The following is a 20,633-nucleotide window of genomic DNA, read 5'->3' as shown; positions in this document are numbered from 1 at the left end:
ACAGAAATGTACATGTACTATTGTAGCTGTTTAAATGTATATATTTTAACAGTGGAAACTGGAATACAGGAGGTTAACCTCAGTCCAGCAAACTTTAGAAAAATATCTGAAATTAAATTACTTTATAGGCTATGCAGTAAGAGGCTATCTCTCAGGTTTTCAATGCAGCTAGAGATACTGTTCTAGGAAGCTTTCTGTATTGTTCTTGGAGTGAACAAATTGCTACTTTTGAAGCATGAAGGAATGCAATTGCTTTATGACTTCCTGCATCTGCCAAAGATCTGAGTAAACGCCCTTGTCTATATATGTTTACAGGTAGATGCTAAATGCTGCCAGCTTCTAGCAATGGAGATTTTGGCCTGGGAACTAGAAGTCAGATGACCAGAAATGAAGTCATTCTGCAAGATATCCCAGCAGTAATATTTTAGATATTAATTTGAGAAGTCTCTTAGTGAGACAGAGCATTCTGTATTTGGTCTTGGACCTGATAAGAACCATTCACCACATCTGCCTTGCTCTAATGAAGTAGGTTTCTAGGGAACAGTGTAATTCTGTTAGATACATTTAGGAATATAGTAAAGCTTAGTTTAGGTGTTTTTCTTTATTTGTGTGAGCCTCTATTGCAATGTTATTTTAAATATTCCCTGTGGTTTTGAACTCTAATGTCACTGTGATAAATATATTTAATATTCTCTTTTTCTTTTATTATTAAATATATTTTACCTTTTCATTGTGGCTGATCTGTGTAGAGATATTTAAGTTCTTTGAGTACTTGTATATTTATGTGGTGACACTGTGTGGGCCATTCCTAATAGCCTTGCTCTTGGTCAAACTACAATTTGTATTGATATTACACAGTAAAATTGGACATTCTTTGTTACGGGCCCTAAAGTGGCTGATGAGTGACTGCTGGCAGTGAAAACTACCTTATAGTTTGGGCAGAAGGGGGCATAGCTAGTAAACCTGTGCCATGTGTGTGTGAATCAAACCTCAAAGATTGTGTGTGTCAACTACTTGGGCAGGGACACGAAGCACTGGTTGAACAGTGTGTACTGGATGTTTTGGTTTGGTCTCTCAGCTAAGATCTCAACTCTGTAGTTGTGCCAGTGGGGAGTCTTATTGAGGATCTGGAGGAAGAATGAGAAACCATCCCCAGACTGATTGTGGTCCCTGTGTGCTCTTAAGGGAAATTGCACTTGATGCAAAGAGCTGCATCTGAAACTACTGTGTGTACACCCATTATCTCAGTGAACGTCCTCCACTGTTGCTAGTGGTGAGGACTGAGGCTCCTTGATTACTGGTTGGCAGTGGTATGTCGTAATAATTTGTCCTTTATGTTGGCTTAACTGAAAAATGGTTTGTCATTGTTTCATGGTTGTCGTAATGTAATTGATCAGTGTAGGGTGTATCTTATACATTTTTAAGTACTGTTTTATCCATGAATGTGGGATACTGTCAAATGCTTTTTGGTAGCCTGTCCATGTCATATTTAGATTCTTCCTCTTGTATAGTTCTTCATTAGGGCTTGCTAATACATGATTTTCTAGTAGTAGACTTTCTTGCCTCCATTATTACCTACTGCATGTCCCAGTAAACAGGTTCCTAAAAAGAATTAAGACCCTATCATCCAGCCAGTCATTTGAAGATGACTTATGTTGGAGTGTTATCAAACACCCCTGTTCTTGGGTGAGGAGATCCAGTCTGTGAGGAAGCTTGTGGTAATTTCCCCTGACCATTTCTGAAGGAAGGGCAGACCACTGTTGCCTGGCCAGAAGGGAGTCACCACAAGGATCCTGGATGATTCCTTCTGAATCTTCAGAAATACCCTTGATATTAGTGGAAAAGGTGGAAAAGCAAATAGAATATTTATGTACAAAGAAAAGGCATCTGTCTTCCAGGCCTTCTTGCAGAGTCCTGGAATAGAATCTTGCCAATTGATTGTTCTAAAAGTAGGCAAAGAGGTCAACTTGAGGAACTCCTAACAGATGGATCAAATCTAGGAAGACCCCCTGATCTAGTTTCCATTTATGAGGGACTGCCTTGGTCCTGTTCAGCTTGTCTGTCACACAGCTTTGCTGTGATGTAATGTAGGATACCTGTGAGACTGTGCTGTGAAGCTATATCCAAGCTACCGTTGCTAATCTTCAAAGGGGGTATGACCCACTCCCCCCTTGCTTGTTGATGTACCACGTGACTGTAATATTGTCTAAAACCACTTGAAGATGTCCTGGGGACATGGTTCAGAGAGTTGAGTGCCTTGATCAGGGAAATCATCTCCTCAGTATTTATGTGCCTGCATTTATAATTGCTGTTCCATGCCCCCTGCATTTTTATCATGCCTGAAACTGTTCCCCAAGCAAAGTCCAAATCATATCTGCTGACTGACTGCTTTGGAGGAGGGAGGTAGAAGGGGAGACCTGGATTTATGGATATCTGTTGTCCCCACCAAAAGATTTCTCTTCTGACAAACCCAGCACTGGGATCTGAAAAGATAAAGGGTGTTGATGCTGGGACCAAAGGGATTTCGGATACCATTGTAACTATCTCATATGGAGTACTGCGAAGGGTATCATGAGAATCACAGATGCCAAGAGACCAAAAATCCTGAGGTATTCCCTTGCAGTGACTGAAGACTGAGTGGAAAACCTTAGAAACAGATCTATTAAAGATCTATTTTTTATGTGGAAGAAAAGCTCTCTGAACTGAGATGTGAAGGAGTCAAAGACATTTGAATGTTCTCTTGGAATCACAGTTTGTGTAAGAGGTCTGTCACTCGAGACACAGATTCCTGACACTTTGTGAAAGACTCTGCAAAGAAAGCAAGTTGTCTAAATATGGAAAAACGTGGATGCCCTTTAGCCTGCATCTTGGTGCAGTGAATAGCCCAAAGCATAGGGCAGAGAACTGATAATATGATCCAGACATACAAATCCTTAAAAAATGTGTGAAGTCTAGATGAACAGGGATATGAAGAACAACAATTGGAAACAAGAGAGCCTGATCTGGGGGAAGGGGAATGACCCCCTGGAAAGGAGGAATTTCCTCCCACTGCCATCTGTTACCTTGATGAATGATTTTCAGAACACAGTTGTCTGAAACAATCTGTTGCCAAAGTTAAAACTGGAGATTCAGACTTTCTGGAAGAAAAATTGAGCCAGAGTGGGCGGGGGTCACGAGGTCCCTTGAAGAGTCATTCAGTCCACTGATTACTGTTACAGTAGCTGCTCCCTTTCTCCATCCCCTTGCTTTTTGGTATGTTTTTTTTTTAAGCCAGGGTATGCACATTTATTTTTTGTTTTACCTAGCATTCTCATTTCATGGCTTAGCTTCCCTCTCTCTCTGCTGACAAGAAAGTTCTGAAGGGCTTTGTGCCCGAACCTTTCTTTTAGTCAGCCCAGCATGAGTTGCTTGGCAGTTTGGGCTTGTGGAAGGTGTCCTGTAACCTTTGAAGCTGGCCGTCTGTTATATACTTGGCAGGATGTAGTGCATATAGCTAAGGCTACTGCAGCAGTTATTATTCATGCATCTACTGTTATGGCAAGTTCAACTTACACAACTGTACTTTTATTTCATTTCTCAAACCCTCCCATTGCATCTCAAATACATAATTTTCCCAAAACTTTATCCCTAGCAAAAACACTTAATTTATTGAAAAATGCACACTTAAATCCTTACTTTTATCTTTATTCAAGGTAATTTCTATTTCCTTTAAACATCCATTCAGACAAACTAGAACTTCCCTCATCCATATTTTGTTCTTAACGATACAACTATATCTTCTGCATATTTGAAAACTGCTGTAATTAGCACCTCCTTTTGCATCACATATCTAGCAGCTTTCATTTTATAAACTACTACACTTCCTGTCTTATTCATTACCAGTGCAATCAATATTCCACTCTTGGAACATCCTTGTCTTATACCACGTCTTGCATATTTCTCTATTCAGCCACACATTCAGTAACACACTCACTGCATTATTTTGATATGCTGACATGTGCACCTCCTAATTTTATTACCTCTTCCATACTTCTCCTTAACATCCCACAAAGCATCATGTCCCTTTGTATGAGATGCCTTGTTAATATCACCTAAATTTTTTGACCACCATTTTACTTGTAATATCATCTGCAATTTCTGTCACAACAAACAACTCTTGATATCCCTTCCCTTTTATACCATATGTATTTTCTTCCTTAATATCCCTTATGCTTCCTAAAGTTCTCCTCTGTATTATTGTCATAAAATTTTATTCTCTGTGTTATATAGAGTGATGGATCTCCATTTTTTTTATTTTATTCTTCTCATCTTACTTCCATATAAATTTTAGTGCCCCACTATATAACTCTTCATAAACAAACCTTTCCTTCAACCATTCGTTCAGTACATTTACAAAATATTCTGTTGCCATTCCATTAATTTCATGTGCATTCCTTACCCCATACCATCTAGGCCCAGTGCTGAGTCAACATTACTAAGTACTTCATATATTTCTCACTGATAGTAATTTATTTTTCCAAATTCTTCAACTCTCACTGGATTTTTTTTTTACTTTCCGCTCTTATTTTCTATCTTTTTACTCTTATACATATTTACATGCTGTACTACAGTACTCATCATTTGCATTCATTCTCCTTTTACATTTTTCCATTTCCTTCATTATATTAATAGCCTCCTTTACTATTTTACCCAAATATACAGATACTGCCTCCTTTGTAACTAATTTCTGCCTAAGCAGTAATGCCTTCATTTTTTCTTGATTTCTTTTATGTATTTATTTTTCTGTATCATAAAATTCTTTTGCATTATTGTCTAAATTCTGTAGAACATTTCTGTAAATTTTCCATACTTCACTTTCGCTTGCTTTCTTATACCATTCTGCAATTAAAAAAAAAACAGTTTTTATACTTCTTTTTAAATTCAATCCACCATCAAGACCAGTCTTTATAGAAGTCCTTCATTATTATGTGATTCCGCCAAAACTGCAATACTTCCCACTCTCCAATTTCATCCCATAATTTCTCATGTATTATTTTTCCTTTCCTTTTGTTGTTTTAGTATACTTCCTTTTCCCCATCACCTCCATCCATATTGCTAAATGGTTTGAAAAAAATGCCACAGCTGTATCATCTGTTAGCCCCAAGCCTTTTGATAATACAAAATAATCAATTTCAGATCTAAGTGCCCCCCGCAAGTCCACTGACTTTTACTCTGCACAGCTAATTTACAGCATTTTATCACTTATCTTTCCCCTTTCTTTTTATATCTTCCATTTAAATCTCATTTAATGCCCTCCACAGTTTTAATTTTTATGTTCAACACAAAGTATAATATTTGATGAAATAGATTTTCTTTCCTTGATGTTTACATAATTATAGCATTATATGCATATATAACTATGTTCTCTCCACTTCATATCCACAGCAGTTAATCTCCCCATCCTTATCAACAGTGCATCTAGTATTTTCACACACACGCCCACAACACACCTTCTCCAGAATAACTTTCATTCCATAGGTTCCATATTATATTTCAACCCCACATTTTTCTGTCCGCAGTCTTTCTTGCATCCTCTTGCAGAGTAATATCCACATTTCATTTAGCCTACTATTCTAGTGTTACCATCCTTAAAATGTTAATAATACTTATAGACCAATATGTATGTATATCTTTAAGAAGCTTTCCATGGGCATGCACATGTGTATAAATACTGAGCACATGCTAGCCTGACTGCTGTTTTGTAGTAAGCTGTTGAGATGTAAGCATGTATGTTTGTGTAGTCTGTCAGTAAATCAGTTCATTTAAATTTTGTACTGCTGCTATCTATCCTGATGTGTGTCTGTGTAATAAAGCATGTAAACGAACTGCCCTACCTGTTCATTTTCAATTGTAAACCAAGACGAGTGACATGATGTCAGAATGGGATCCAGATTGAAGACCAAGAGGCACTCAGTTAATGTTGGAGGAAAATAGAGGAATGGATCATCACTGCACGTATACCTCGCAAAGGAAGGTCAGAAATGAATTTCAGGTATCAAAACTTGCGTAAATGATTTCTTGCTCGAAGAATATAAAATGAAGCAGTCAGAACTCTCAAAACGAATTTCTAATTAAACAGAGTGTCAGAAACTGTGTCGGTTAATCAGTTCATTTATATTTTGTACTGCTGCTATCCATCCTGATGTGTGTAGTAAGCTATTGAGATATAAGCATGCATGTCTGTGTAGTCTGTCAGTAAATCAGTTCATTTAAATTTTGTACTGCTGCTATCCATCCTGATGTTTCTGTGTAATAAAGCATGTAAGCAAACTACCCCGCTTGTTCACCTTCATTTGTAAACCAACACGAGTGACAATACTGTTTACATTAATGAAAGTGTTCTAAAATTGTTGCTTTTATTCTTTTTAAGTGTAGGGTAAATATTTTTCATTTTTTTTGTTTTCTTATTTTTAGTTTTTTTCCTCCCAACTGAATATTCTTCCTGAGTTTATGTACAAATAATCACTGATCTTCTGAATCTGATTGTTCACTGGATAGAACTTCAAAAAATGATTGTTGTCAATCCCTTCTCCTGACCTCTCTTCCTTCATGCATTTTCTCCCCTCATTTTTCCAGCCATATTTTTTTCTTCTACAGTTCCTTCTTCACCTAGTTCACCCTTCCTCCCAGCTTCTTGTTGTCCTTCCTCGTGTATGTTTCCTTCCCTTTCCCCTTCTTTCTCATTATTTACTGTACGACAAGCCTTACAGAAGTGTGACCCCTTTCCTTTTTAACACAACCTCCATTCACGCACACAGTTTCTTGCTGCATGTTCTTTCTCCCCATGCTGATTACATTGTACCTTGTCACAATCATTAATTAAACGAGAGAAGTAGCCGCTTACTTTGTACCTTGTTACAGTCATTAATTAAATGAGAGAAGTCCCCACAAAAGAAACATGATTTAGGCTGTCCAGCATATCTTAATGTTCCTTTATGACTAGCCATAAAATAAAACTTGGCAAGTGTTTTACCATGTTTTTGTCACATTTCAAAACAGCTTCCAGCCTCCACACGCTATTCCAAAAGTTTCTGTAATTTCTAACTTTTACAGTGTTATCAACAGTCTCAGAAAAACCCTGCACGCAGTTTTTAACATCCTCTTCCAGTTCATCAGTTCTAATTTGCAAGGTAATATATTTTTTTAACATTTAAGTTGCTACCAGAAAACAAATAATTGTTCCATGCATAAATGTCCTCCTTTTTATTAAACATTTCCAGATGTTTCATCATTAGTCCCTCAGTTTCAGATCTTAACTCACAAAAAACTTTTCTCAATATGTATAGATGACTGAAATTTTCTCGAGCTTTAAAACCCAGAAAAGTTACCAAATTGTCCCATATGCAATATCTATTACAATGTCATTTTTTTGTTTTTTTAAATAAGAACATCTTTATTAAATTATCATGTATGACATGGGCCATGTTACATTTATATGAATGACAATAAACCATAGGGACACAATCTAAGTTGCAAACATTATACATTCCAAACCATGCTGACACAACTGTAGCTGCAAACATTTACATTTCTTGTAACATATCCCGTCATTGTTACATTAACCATTACATAGCTCATTCAAATCCTGCCTTCACCTCATTCCTCCTCTGCATGTATTGATCCAACAGTTCCATTTTTTCTTATGTAATTTGCTCCTATCCTTTTCTACAGATTCCAGTTCCAGTTGTTTTTTTACTGGGTGTCATTTTTTGTTCTTATTCTCACATACAGACTTGTCTTCTTTTTCAAAATAGTTTTACTTACAGTTTGGTGCTGCTCTATTATGTTCTAGTTACTGCATTAGCTGCTGCCACAACACCAGGCACCTTCTCCATTTGTTGCTGCTTTCCTCTTTTACTTTGTCACTGCTGCATACATTTTAAGTGCTGCATTCCCTGTTGCCACATCACCTGGTTACTTCTCCACATTACCATCCTCAGCACCTCCAAAAAAATATCTGACACCTCACCTCATGCTGCTCACTTATTCTTAAACCATCATCTGCTAGCCTTCTTGATGCCAGCTTGTTATCCACATCATTTCTATCATACAATAATGTTAATGATGACTGAGATGCTACAAAATATAAATTAGTCAAATTCTGATAGGCAATGTTATTTTTACTGAAATTATTAGCTAAAAAAGCAGTAAATGCAAGTTTGTAATATCCCTGACATTGAATGAGTCAGTATAAATTATGGATGATTTAAATTCAAGTGAAGTGTTGCTAAAATGACTTTGTGAGAAAGTTATGTTGCCAGTTGATTGCCATGGTGAATAAATAAGGACAGCTGGTGGCTGACATTAGTCTTTTATGACAGCATATTTAGGAGTTTTGCTGTAGTGCAATGATTGCTTCTAGAATTTTATTCTCTAATTTTATCCATTACTTGAAGCATACCAGATGGTAATTTGTACAGGTTGCATGCCATCTGGTATGCAAATGTGAAATACAATGTCTCTATTTCATGGTTTATTTACATATACTTTGTTGCACCCATGCATATTTGTTGTAATTAGAATGTTTTATTTGCAGTTGAGGTGTTTATAATAAAATGAAAATTACACCGGTGTTTGTGAGTTTATCTAACAAAATCCGCATAAAATAAGATTGTTTAGTTCTGTATCACAATGGCATAATGGGTTAAAATGCCATGGAGTTCAGTGTATGTGCTTCTTATGGTGTGTTTTGTCTTCTGCAGCTATTTCTCATGAAATTATTAATAAATGCAGAAGTTAACTCTATATAAAAAAGAAGTCCAACTTTCAGTTAAAAAAGCACAGTAGCCTTTGCATGTGATCTTTAAGCTATACACAATAGGTCTTTTTTCTTTGTAACCAAATTTGAGTGTACATATTCATTGCTACTTCTGTGTATGTATTCTTTCTATTTCACAGAACAGCAAAAGACTTCAATATGATGAAAGGAATGAAGATGAAACTAAACCCCAGAAAACCTGTAAGTTGATTTGTGCCATTTTGTTAAAAGCATTCATATAGTTAGAATATTGAATCATATATTCAGATTATTTATTCATTCTCTGAGTACATATTTTTCTGTGTCTTGGTTGTAAGAGAACAGGAGTCATTTCTGTCACTCATTGGGCACAAGGCAGCAAAACGCATTCTGGATGGGCAACCTCTCCCAGTGTGTTCAGATTTGCCATTTAAAACTCGACGGACTATGCTCATGCCAAACACTAACAAGCAATGCACCCAGATCTTGACCTGGAATTTGGATATGTCATGTACTTAGTCTTGAATTGTATTAACGTCTGGATGTTGCTTCACAGCCATCTCCACCAATGAAAGTTCCTAAGCAAATCTGAGATGAACATTAGCACAATCTGTTGTGCTTTCAAGTGGAATGAACCTTTTTTTCAGTCTTATACTGAGCTTTAAAACATCATAATACAAAAACACGTATACCAGTTATTTTTCAATTCTTTGCAAATGTGGATTATGTATTGCCCTTTTCTTTCTTAAGCTGAACAATTCATTTTCACTTTTATCACAAATATTCCATTAGCTACTCAGCAGTGTAAACCTTGGCACTAGATGATTGAAGTGACTCCCTGGCCCCATGTGCAAAAAATGGGTAAAAAGGGGGTTGTGGATGGATGGATTTATTTTAATAGCATTCTAATTCTTGTGCTATTAAGGTAAATATCATTATGTCTTGCTTATACCTCCATAGAAAAGCAAGCTGTTATTGAAAAATTATATGGTGCTACTTACTGTGATGGATTTGAAGTCTTCTTAAGACACTCAGTCTTGCTGACTGGATTCCGCTGAAATCAAAGTCTGGTTATAGTTGCATTTACTGTCTTGTTGCACACAGAAGCTTGCAGAATGTACACTGATAAAAGAATATACTTTGCAGCACCCAACTCAGAGCAGTAACAAATAGCTTTTTATAACAAACCACACGTACTAATGTTACAGCTTTTAGTTATTGTTTTACTTTACTTCTCAGTCAGCATGGATGTTATAACATTTACCTCGGGACAAATGTGTCCCTACCAATACCCCTAACATAACTGGATTAATACAGATCTTTATATCCAATTTTAGTCATGCACACACACATATACATTTCCTCTTGGTATTCTATTTTAGGGAATTGCTCATCCATTAGAAACAATACTGATTGTTGCAGATGCTGACGCAAATGCTGACTTAATAATATTATTTTAAGCTTCCTTGTTTAACAATGTCCCGTCACATTTTTGCTGAATTTATAAGAGGCCAGCTTTTCTGGCAGTGTGAACATCCTGTTTTTTCTTTAGTATTATGTTTGGATCTTTGTATAAGAACATCTGTTCTTGTGCATATGCTGATAAGTGCAGAAAAATGCATGTTTTTTAAGGAAACACATTGTAACAGTGTCTTTAAAAAAGCAGATTTTACATTTTTGCTCTCACTGACAATGAAATGCATACATCCTGTTTTTAAGTCTGTAAGGAAAGATGCCCATTCAGCAGATTTCTTTTTTTCCAAGTCACAGTCATTTAGTATGGATGCTAATCACATATTGCTAAACTCTATTTCCACATTTAAGCAAGCTTTATCTTATACCTTATTTATGTTGCATATTTGTAGCAAAGTTACTTTTAACCTTAGTATATTGTTGAGCACACACTAACAATTCCCTCTTTTTTATTTTAAACCAGGGAAATAAATTCAGCATTATTTGATAATACTTTTTCATTATGACAATTAACAACAGTAACTTGACTAGCTTTTGCTAAGCAGACTTTAATATATGTAAATAATATGCAATCAAGCATTACAATAACAATAAAAGAAATTAAAAATACAGTGATTTTTCCTGAGTATCCTGTAAATAGATTACTAAACCATTCACTCCAATCTTTTTCTAGTATGTTGAGACACTTGCGCAATCGCTTCTAAATGTGCTTTCTGTTTTGTCTGGAATAAATGTACAACATTGTTCTCCTGTTAAAGCACATGTACCCCCTTGAGATGCTAATATGTAATCTAATGCCATTCGATTTTGCAAAACCATAGTTCGTATAGCTGTCATTTCGACAATAATGTCAAGGACTGCTTTGAAAGTGGCATTTGCCAATACCTCAACTAGTTTAGATAGTTTTCTCAGCTCCCAGATGGCTTTTGCAGCCCCGTACCAAGGGAAAATGCCTGCTCCAGCGATTACATCATCTCCTAAATCCATATCTTTTAATTTAATATAATCAAGATTTTGATGATATATACGTGATGTATCTAAGGTATCTACTGGATTTTCTGGACTTTCAATCGCAGGTAATATATCCCTTTTCTTTTTTGCATTTCTAATGCTTCCTTTTGGTAACTCTTTTACGTGATGCATTGTTGGGACCACTAATCCTATATAACAGGTGCCATCCCATCCCTTTGGTGACCATTTATAAGCATATTTACCACAGATGTAATATAACCCATCTGATAAAGAAACACTGCTATTTACCAGACTGCCATTTACGTGCCCCATAGTAGGAGTATTATCATGTACAACTGTAAATTTTTTATCTGTTTTACTTCGCCAGCATGTAATATTGGTTTTACACTAATTTTTATCATTTTGTGAAAAATAAAATACTGCTATGTCACGTAATATTAACTGACCCTTAATTGGTATTAAAGTAGGAAAACCATGAGAAAATACTCCACATACTGGTATATGATTGTGAAAATTTATCATTTCAATTGTTTGAATACAATTGCTATTACCCACTGGAACATTTCCATTTTGTTGAAAACGTGATCCCCTGCACTATTGCAGAGTACTCTTGCTTTACGTAATTGTACTTTTATGACTTGATCTCCTGTTTCATTTATTAATATCCTCCAACTACTAAGAGAATTTAGTGGAATAGGTATTAGAGGCATTACCTCTGTTATTTTTGGTATTAAACTACATGCCCAACAATTAGAAACATTCATGATTTTTGCATGCCAACATTGCCTTGCCAAAAAAGTGTTAAAAGATGGTGACCAATCTTGTTCATTTTTCCACATTTCTTTACTCTCTCTCTTATGTAAATTTACAGTTTGATTTTCAGGTTGTAAGTATAATTTAATACTAAGCAATACAATAATAGTTAGTATGATAGCTATTATAAATTTAAAAAAAAAATCCTTTAAATAGAAATTCCATTGTTGAATCATTTTGCCTTTGGTCATCCGAAACTGGATTTCCAAAAGGATGCACATTAAACCATGTCAATTTCATTATGGTTTTCTCTGATGGAAGCAAACAACCATATGCTCCGCAAGGATGGCATGCAGGGTCAAGCCAACAATGTAAACCACCAACGACCAGCAAAAAACGGTAGTGAACATGCAGTAATGAAGAAATAATGATTATTTATTTTTAATTCCTTCAAATCCAGACTGGTTTCGGCTATTCAGCCTATATCAATGAATACAATAAAGTTTTTTTGAATGAACTGAAGCAGCCTGCATTTATACTAGTCTCTGATTACCTGGAAGTAATATTACAGCACCACCCAGTGGCTGGAGTAAAAAAGTACATGTTCCATTCTTGATTAAAGCATATGACCAGTGACATAAAAATGCCAGAGGTGTAGATATAAGTTATATTTTTAAAGATAAAAATCAAAGCTCTGGAAGTAAGCCATTATATGACATACATATTGCAAGGTAATAGACCAATACCATAGTCACTATTTGTGAATGCATATCATAGTGTAAAAAAGCAGAAATTATATACCACTAGTATATATATATATTTTGAAGGGTGATAACCACAAGTTCAAAAGAACTGAATAATAATGAACCAAGTACTGATCATATAATATATTACAAAATAAGGCAAAAAGAGTATAGTGGCCTCATTCTCAGCTATATTATAGATTATAATAAATTGAAATAATATGCTTGTAGATAATACAAGTTCAACATTGTAATTGTACAATACTCAATGTTTAATGCCAACATACCAGATACGAATACCAAACCATACATATACATATTCGTATCCTGAACAATTTTTTATCATGCTTTATAGAGTATAATATGAGCGTTGGTAGGCCTAACCACCATTGAATGGTTCGTATTAATTCTTGATCTATATGAATGTTTGTTGTTGTAACCATGATTATGAAATCCTCAAGTGTTCAGTGAAATTCACAGATGGTCATTCAGACCTGGGGGGAATAAACATCCAAGGCTGGTTATCCAGTATTGTTCCTTGTGGTTTAAAATGGTGTGCCAATCCTGTTGGTTGTTCCTATCTCCCTGAATTTTGTCAATGATCATGAACATAAACTGGGCATTGGGGTGTTGTATCGTGTGTCTGTATAAAGCATTTGCTTCTTTTTTGTTCCTCATGTCACTACGATGTTCTGTCATCCTTATTCTAAGAGACCTAGAGGTTTGACCAACATAAAAAGCTTTACATTGGCAGGTAGCTAAGTAAATAACCCATGTACTGCTGCAATTACCAAACACCCTGGTTTTAAATACCCGATTGGTGTTGGCACTGGTGAATTCTTTTAGTGTACTAACTTGTAAACAGGAGCAGCAGTGACCACATGGAAAAGTACCATTTAGTTTATCACCACTGATAGTGGTCTGATGATATATCGCACCTCCCCCTTCTCTGTTTTTGTAATGTGAAAATAGCCCTCCCAAATTCTTGCCTCTTCTGTATGACATTTGACATTGAGGGCCTAGTATTGACCTTAAAGTGTCATTAGCCAAAAGAATTTTCCAGTTGCAATTAAGTATATCCCTGACAATAGGTTGGTTCCTGCCATATGTGGTGACAAATCTCAAGATAGAATCCTGATGAGCATGCTCTGATTTTTTTGTATTGTAACAATGTTTTGCCATAGTATCAGCTAACACATTTAACCTGTAAGTTTCACTGGTTGGCTTTTGATGTGCTTTTACTTTTAATATGCTATACTGTCCTTGTTGTTTTGACATTGTTATAACTTTATATATGTCTTTTAATACCACATGCCGTAATAGTTTACCTATACTATCCACAAATCCTCACCTTACCCAGGTTTCCATATGCAGTCTTAAAGAATTTACTACGTAAGCACTATATGAAAAAATGTTAACTGGATTGTAATACTTTAGCGCATACAGTACTGCCTCCAGTTCAGCTCTTTGAGCTGACAGATGCCCTGGTAACTTGATTAGTTCAGGAGAACCCAGCTGTGGATTCTCTGGAACTGTGGCAAATCCTGTCCAGTATCTGCCTTGGTCCCAATGTGCTCCATCCAAAATGATGGATGGCTTAAAGTGATAAAAATCAGATGCTAAAAATTGCACATCAAGTGACATTATCTTTTCTAAACAGTTATGCTGTTTTCCTTCGTATCCCATGTGGTTTGACAAATAGTATTTGTCCCCTGTCTGTATAGTAACAGTTTTCATTCCAAAAAGTGCTATCCATTTTGCAAAGACTGCCTGACTAATACCATCTGTAATTTTATCCATTTCAAAATTGTCTATCAGAGCTTTTACTGCTTGATGTGGTGTTTGTACTATAGTGCTGGAAAATGTGGTCAAATATTCAGTTTGTTTAATACCCCAGTAAATGCTAATAATTGCTGTATACATGGATGGTAGCCCAGTTCCACCGGAGTCATCTTCCTGCTAACGAAAGTGACTGGGCGTAATGTTTTTTCCATTCTGTTGTAGCTACCATGTGGCCATTCCTATAGTAGTACCACAGACAGTGTTTTTTTTCCTGCTGCTGCTTGTAGCACAAACAGTAACCTTAGTGTGGGTGCTATTAATTCTGTTGCTAGTTTTACTTTTATTTGTGAAAATGCCTCCTCCTCATGAGATCCCCACTCTAAAACGGTGGAGTTCTTTTTTTCCTGTAACATTTTGTATCAGCCATGGCTGCATAATCCTCTATAAATTCCCTATTGTAATTCATGATTCCCATGAATTTATGTAAGTCTGCTATAGTCAGTGGCTTTTCCATTTGTAAAATGCCTTGTACACGTATAGGGCAAGGAGACCTTCCTGTTGGTTTTATAATAGTACCTAGAAACTTAACTTCTTGTGACATAAACTGAATTTTTTCACTTTTAACCTTAAACCCTGCTTGCTGTAGAGTGTGAAAAACTCTCTTAAGAAGCTGTACATGCTCCTCTACTGTTTCTGACTGAATTAAAATATCATCAGTGTAATGTATTACTGAATCATCTTTTTCCAAATGTTGTAGAATGGATCCTACTTTCTGATGAAAAATAACTAGACTATTTTGAAACCCTTGTGGTAACCTTGTCATGACATATTGCTGTTTTTTAAATATAAAGGCAAATCTTTTTTTTCCTGAGTGGTACTGCAGAAAAAAAGCTGTTTGCTAAATCTATTACTGTAAATCACTTACTTTGTGGCTTAATATGTGCAGCCAACTCTGTGACTTTTGGAATCAAATGTGCTCTAAGAGTAGTATATTGATTAACCTTCCATAAATCAATAAGACGATAACTACCATCTTTTTTCTTAACTGGCCAGATTGGTGAATTTGTAGGACTGTTGCCGTTCTGTATAATCCCTTCTTTTTCCCATTCTGCAATACATTTTTCCATATGTTTTTCTGCTTCCCTAGGAATAGGATATTGATTTTGAAAAGGTGGTATATAGTGCTGATCACGTCTTACCCCTACTGGGCTTTCTAGTTTCCCACAATCACTGGGACCCTTGGACCACAGATTTGGGAATTGCTGTTGTAAATGCTTCCATACATTCTCACTGTCTGTATTTACATAGCCTGTAGGTTTTTCAGGTTTGTCAGGTAGAGAGATTGCATAGCAACCTGTACTTTGCTCTTCCTCTCCTTGTTGTTTGTCTTCCCATCCACAGAATTTCATTAGGTAAATCAATTACTATGCCCAAAGGCCCTAGAATGCCCATAACAATAATGGTATTTGTGCAAGATGGATGCATTAAAAATGCACCCTTCCATGTCTGTCCCTCTTGACTAAACTTTATGTCCACATTTTGGCTACTCACTGCATATCATCCTTTGCCATTAAATGCAAACCTTTTTTATAGGATTTGCTGATAACTGTCCGTTTGTGACAGATACTGCTGCTCCTGTGTCTATTTAGACATTTTTTCACAGTGACCCCTCTACCCAAATATCAATCAGTGGTTGTCCATCTTGACCCTTTTTAAAGGTAGTCAGGAAAGATACCAGAGTAGGAGGGCACATCCCTATTGTAAGGAAATCCACTCATCCTCTCCTTTATTATCAAATGCAGTATGACACACCTCATGTTTTTGTTTGTCATCTTCCTCTGTGTCTAAATGATCTACATATTTAGGTTTTTCAATCTCTTTTTTTAACTGTTGTCTAGCTATTCCTTCTGCCTGTTCTGTCAAATGTTTCGGATTTACAGGTGAAACTGTTTAAAAATCTACAGGGCATACTTCCCCTTTTCCTGTATATTGATGGCTCTTATAACTGTCTTTACCAATATTGTAAGGTTTTTGTACATAATCCTGATTTTCTGACTTTTCTTGTAAATATTTTTGCTCTCTCTTTGGAAACACCCCCTGTTCTTCCTTCTTTTTGCACCAGGCTTTGTAATGATCACAATTTTGCTTAACATGTCCAATTTTTTTACAAAAGAAGCATGTTGGTGCCTTTTGCTCATTATCTTTTCTTGATCTTGGTATTACAGACATAGGAGTTTGGTGGTGCTGACACAGCTCTTTCTGATAGTGGTTGGTCACACCACCTTTGCCTTCCCCTGTTTTTTACCTCACCAATTACTTCACATGGCTCACTATTATCTTCAAATGTAAAGATATGGTGTGAGTATAATGTCCCATCATCAGCCATAGTCCATCCCCACATTAGTTTTTGTACCAAATCAGTGAGGGTATCAGAATTTTCTTCATAGATACATTTAATATCCCCTGGAACCCCTTTAACTTGTTCTAAGAAGCAATGTATTAGCTGTTTTTGTATTTCTCTTTTTCCCATGTCTCTGTCTGTTTTTTGATATATGATTTGAAACGCAAGCCTAAAATGTTCACTTTGTTCCATTAATTTATCTGTGATAGTAATTTTAAAATTATCTAATAATTTGGCTGTGAGAGGCTGCCCTTGTGTAAATGCCATTAAAACAGCTGTCATACATCCTACTTTAGTGTTTAACTGATAATCATCTTGTTTTAATTGAATGAAAGTTTTAAAACATTTGGGAATGAAAATCCAGAAACATCTAAGTAATGCATCTGTCCATATATCAGATCCTGCTGCATATGCCACCCATTCTTCAAATGCAAGCATGTTATAAAATATGCCTTTTTTTGTCATTCTACTGTGGCAAACTCTGTAATAACCTGGACTGTGTATATAAATCTGTAGTGGTTCCCTGTTCTATAATTTGGACTGGTTTTGTGTTTTTTTTAACTCTTCCTTAAGCTGGGATATCAAAATAGTATTTTGGAGGTTAGTCTCTGTTAATTGTTCTAATTGTTTTTCCTTTTCCTTCAGACAATGTTTAAGGTCTGTCATTTCTACCTGTAATTGGTTAAGGGAGGTATGATACCTGTTATTAGATTCCTCTGTTGACTGCAGGGCTCCTATGCACTTTTGACAGAGGTCTTTGATGTCATTTCTGAACTTTTTAAACTCACTTTTTCTTTTAAAAATTTATTAAATTCTTCTGTCAATGTGTATCATAAGCTTTGTTTCTGTCCTCATCTGTATGTGTAGCCGTGGCCTCATTCCATGCTTGTACATAATTTTTAAAGGGAGTTACAAGATCTACAGGGGACTCTGTCAATAACAGATTTGATTGCTGTTGTAATTCAGAGATTAACGTACTGACAGGACATAATTGCTTTACATCTGGATATAATGAAAACTCTTTACCGTTAGTTAATTCTGTATCATGAACAGGTCTGTCTTCACAGTCTATTTTTTTAGCAATATCATGCAATACTTTTTTATGGCGTAATACACAAAATGCAGATGTTCTTCGTGTTTTTCTGTTGCAGTCATTACATTTGGGTAATCCTGCTGGCAGGTTGCCCTCAGTCGGCCTGAATTCCAAAGTCCTGGGTCATGCGTCGGCTGCTGAGGCCTCTTCCCTGATGTCAGGTCATCAGGGGTATAAAAGATGCTGCCGACACCATTTTCTTTAGTCTTTCTTGCCGCGCGGTGCCCGAATCAGAAGCAGTTTGCAAGTGCCGGTCGGCCGACTCCTGAGATTTTCGTGTTAGAGTTTCAGATCCGAAGTCTTCAATAAAGCTAAGTACCCCATTGGGGAAACTTTTTTTCTTGCTCCAGACCGATGTCAAAAAAAGTAAATAATTGTATTTCTTGTGGAAAGCAAATACCTCATAAGGACTTTCATTCATACTGTATTCCTTGCCTAGGCCCTGATCACAACTGAATCACACAATAAACATTTACTATGACATACTTCATTTTTTTGTTGCAAATACCAATTAAATGTTACAATCCACTTACATAATGCCTGTATGTCAGCTTGCCCTAATAAGGTTTTACAATTACTAATGTGTTGTGTATACTAACATTGCAATTTACTCCATATTTTATCTGGTTGATGTTCTTCATGTTTCACTGTTGCAGTCATTACATTTGGGGTAATCTGCTGGCATGTTGCCCTCATTTGGCCTGATTAACAAAGTCTTGGGTCCTGCGTCGGTTGCTGTCCCTTCTTCCATGACATCAGGGGTATAAAACATGCAGCAGACGCCATTTTCATCAGTCTTTCTTGCCGCGCGGTGCCCGATGCAGAAGCAGTTTGCAAGTGCTGGTTGGCTGACTCCTGAAATTTTCATTTTCGAGTTTCAGAACCGAAGTCTTCAACCTAAAGCTAAGTACCCCATTGGGGAAATTTTTTCTGGCTCCTTACCGATGTCAGTAAAAGTTAATAATTGTATTACTTGTGGGAAGCAAATATCTCATAAGGATTTTCATTTGTATTGTATTCCTTACCAAGGCCCTGACCACAATGTGCCTTGCTGTCAGTTTTGTGCTAAATTTAATCAACGCACTATTAAGCATCTGTATATTTTTGCATCTAAATATTTTGGCTCCAGATTTAACTATCTAGAAATGTCATCGGTTAGCAATCCGACCACCGGAATACACAAAAAACACAAAGAAAAAGACAGAGGCAGACCGTTCTGTCCTAAGCCAGTCGCCGGTTCGCCGGTACTCTGTGAGGCGCTTTCGCAGCCCCTGATGCCCGCAACTTTTGATTTGAAGGCCTCTACTGAGACCCATTCTGAGTCCGGTATGCTGCGAGACACTTTTAAGTATTGAACCTGTGGATGTCTCTACTTTAGATGGGTCCGGAGCTGCTGAACAGGCACCGGCTTCTGAGGGTGTTTTCAGGCCTAAAGATTTGTATATTGAACCGACGCCATCTTCAAAACCTAGGTCAAAATCAACTTCTATGTCTAAAAAACTGACGCTTGGGCCACGTGCACAAGCCCCTATGCCTAAAAAACAAATGATCAAAATGGCTGAGGATTTAATTACCTTGATCAGGGGATGTTCATCGTGTCACACTGCTGCAGTCATTACACTTGGGTTATCCTGCCATCAGGCGGTCCCGCAGTCGGCCAGAGTTCCAAAGTCTTGATCCGACGTCAGTTGCTGTCACTTCTTCCTTGATGTCAGTGCGTCAGGGGTATACAAGATGCATCCGATGCCATTTTCCTCAGTCTTTCTTGCCGCACGGTACCCGAAGCAAAAGCAGTTCGCAAGTGCCGGTCGGCCGACTCCTGAGATTTTCGAAGTCGAATTTCAGATCCGAAGTCTTCAATAAAGCTAAGTACCCCATTGTGGAAACTTTTTTCTTGCCTCAGACCGATTGTATTTCTTGTGGGAAGCAAATACCTCATAAGGACTTCCACTCTTACTGTATTCCATGCCTAGGCCCTGATCACGACGTCACTAGTTGTCGGTTTTGTGCTAGATTTAACAAACGCACTATAAAATGACGTTTTGATTTTGCTTTGCACTACTTTGGCCGAAGGATCAATTATACAATGCCGTCGGAACAGTCAACGACTGCATTTCATAAAAAAGGTAAAGACAAGGATAAAGACAAGCATCTGAGGTCCAAAACCGACGACGAAGCCTCTTCTAGGCCAGTCGCCGGTGCTCAGTGAGGCACTTTCGCAGCCCCGACACCCGCTACCTCAGAGCCACAGGCTGCCTCCGACTCCCACGTGGAGACAACTAGGCCTCTGGAAACTCAAGGTATTGGGCCTACGGAAACTAATCCCTCAGATGGGTCCAGAGCTGCTGAGCAGGCATCGGCTTCTGAGGGTGTTTTCAGACCTTCACAACTTACCATTAAAGCACAGCCAAGACAAAAACACCATTAAAGATAAAGAAGCAAGTACAGCATTCTCCAGGACAGTCCTCCATGCCTAAGAAACAGATGCTCAAAATGGTCGAAGACCTCATTACTCTAATCAGGGGTTCCCATCCCCCTCCTGAGAAAAGGCCTAGGTAGGATACAGACTATGATTCCTCTGATTAGGTTTCCATTTCCTCTGTTTCCTCTTCAGACCAGAGATACTCTCTACCCCCCTAT

At 37.0% G+C, this 20,633-nt stretch overlaps 1 protein-coding gene across 1 annotated transcript in view; it reads left to right on the top strand.

Annotated features, from left to right (window-relative positions):
• Positions 1-20,633, top strand: part of LOC122802327 (mitochondrial intermediate peptidase) — a 2,150,265-nt gene that overhangs the window by 1,334,040 nt on the left and 795,592 nt on the right. The window contains exon 10 of the mRNA XM_044071968.1: positions 8,938-8,998. Coding sequence (XP_043927903.1) covers positions 8,938-8,998 — 61 coding nt within the window. The remainder of the gene's footprint in view (positions 1-8,937; positions 8,999-20,633) is intronic.

Source organism: Protopterus annectens, chromosome 5.part0 (assembly GCF_019279795.1).
Source record: "Protopterus annectens isolate FY-2018-M chromosome 5.part0, PAN1.0, whole genome shotgun sequence".
Taxonomy (NCBI): domain Eukaryota; kingdom Metazoa; phylum Chordata; order Ceratodontiformes; family Protopteridae; genus Protopterus; species Protopterus annectens.
Note: the sequence above shows the minus strand (reverse complement) of the source record. Positions and strands in the feature narration are given on the sequence as shown.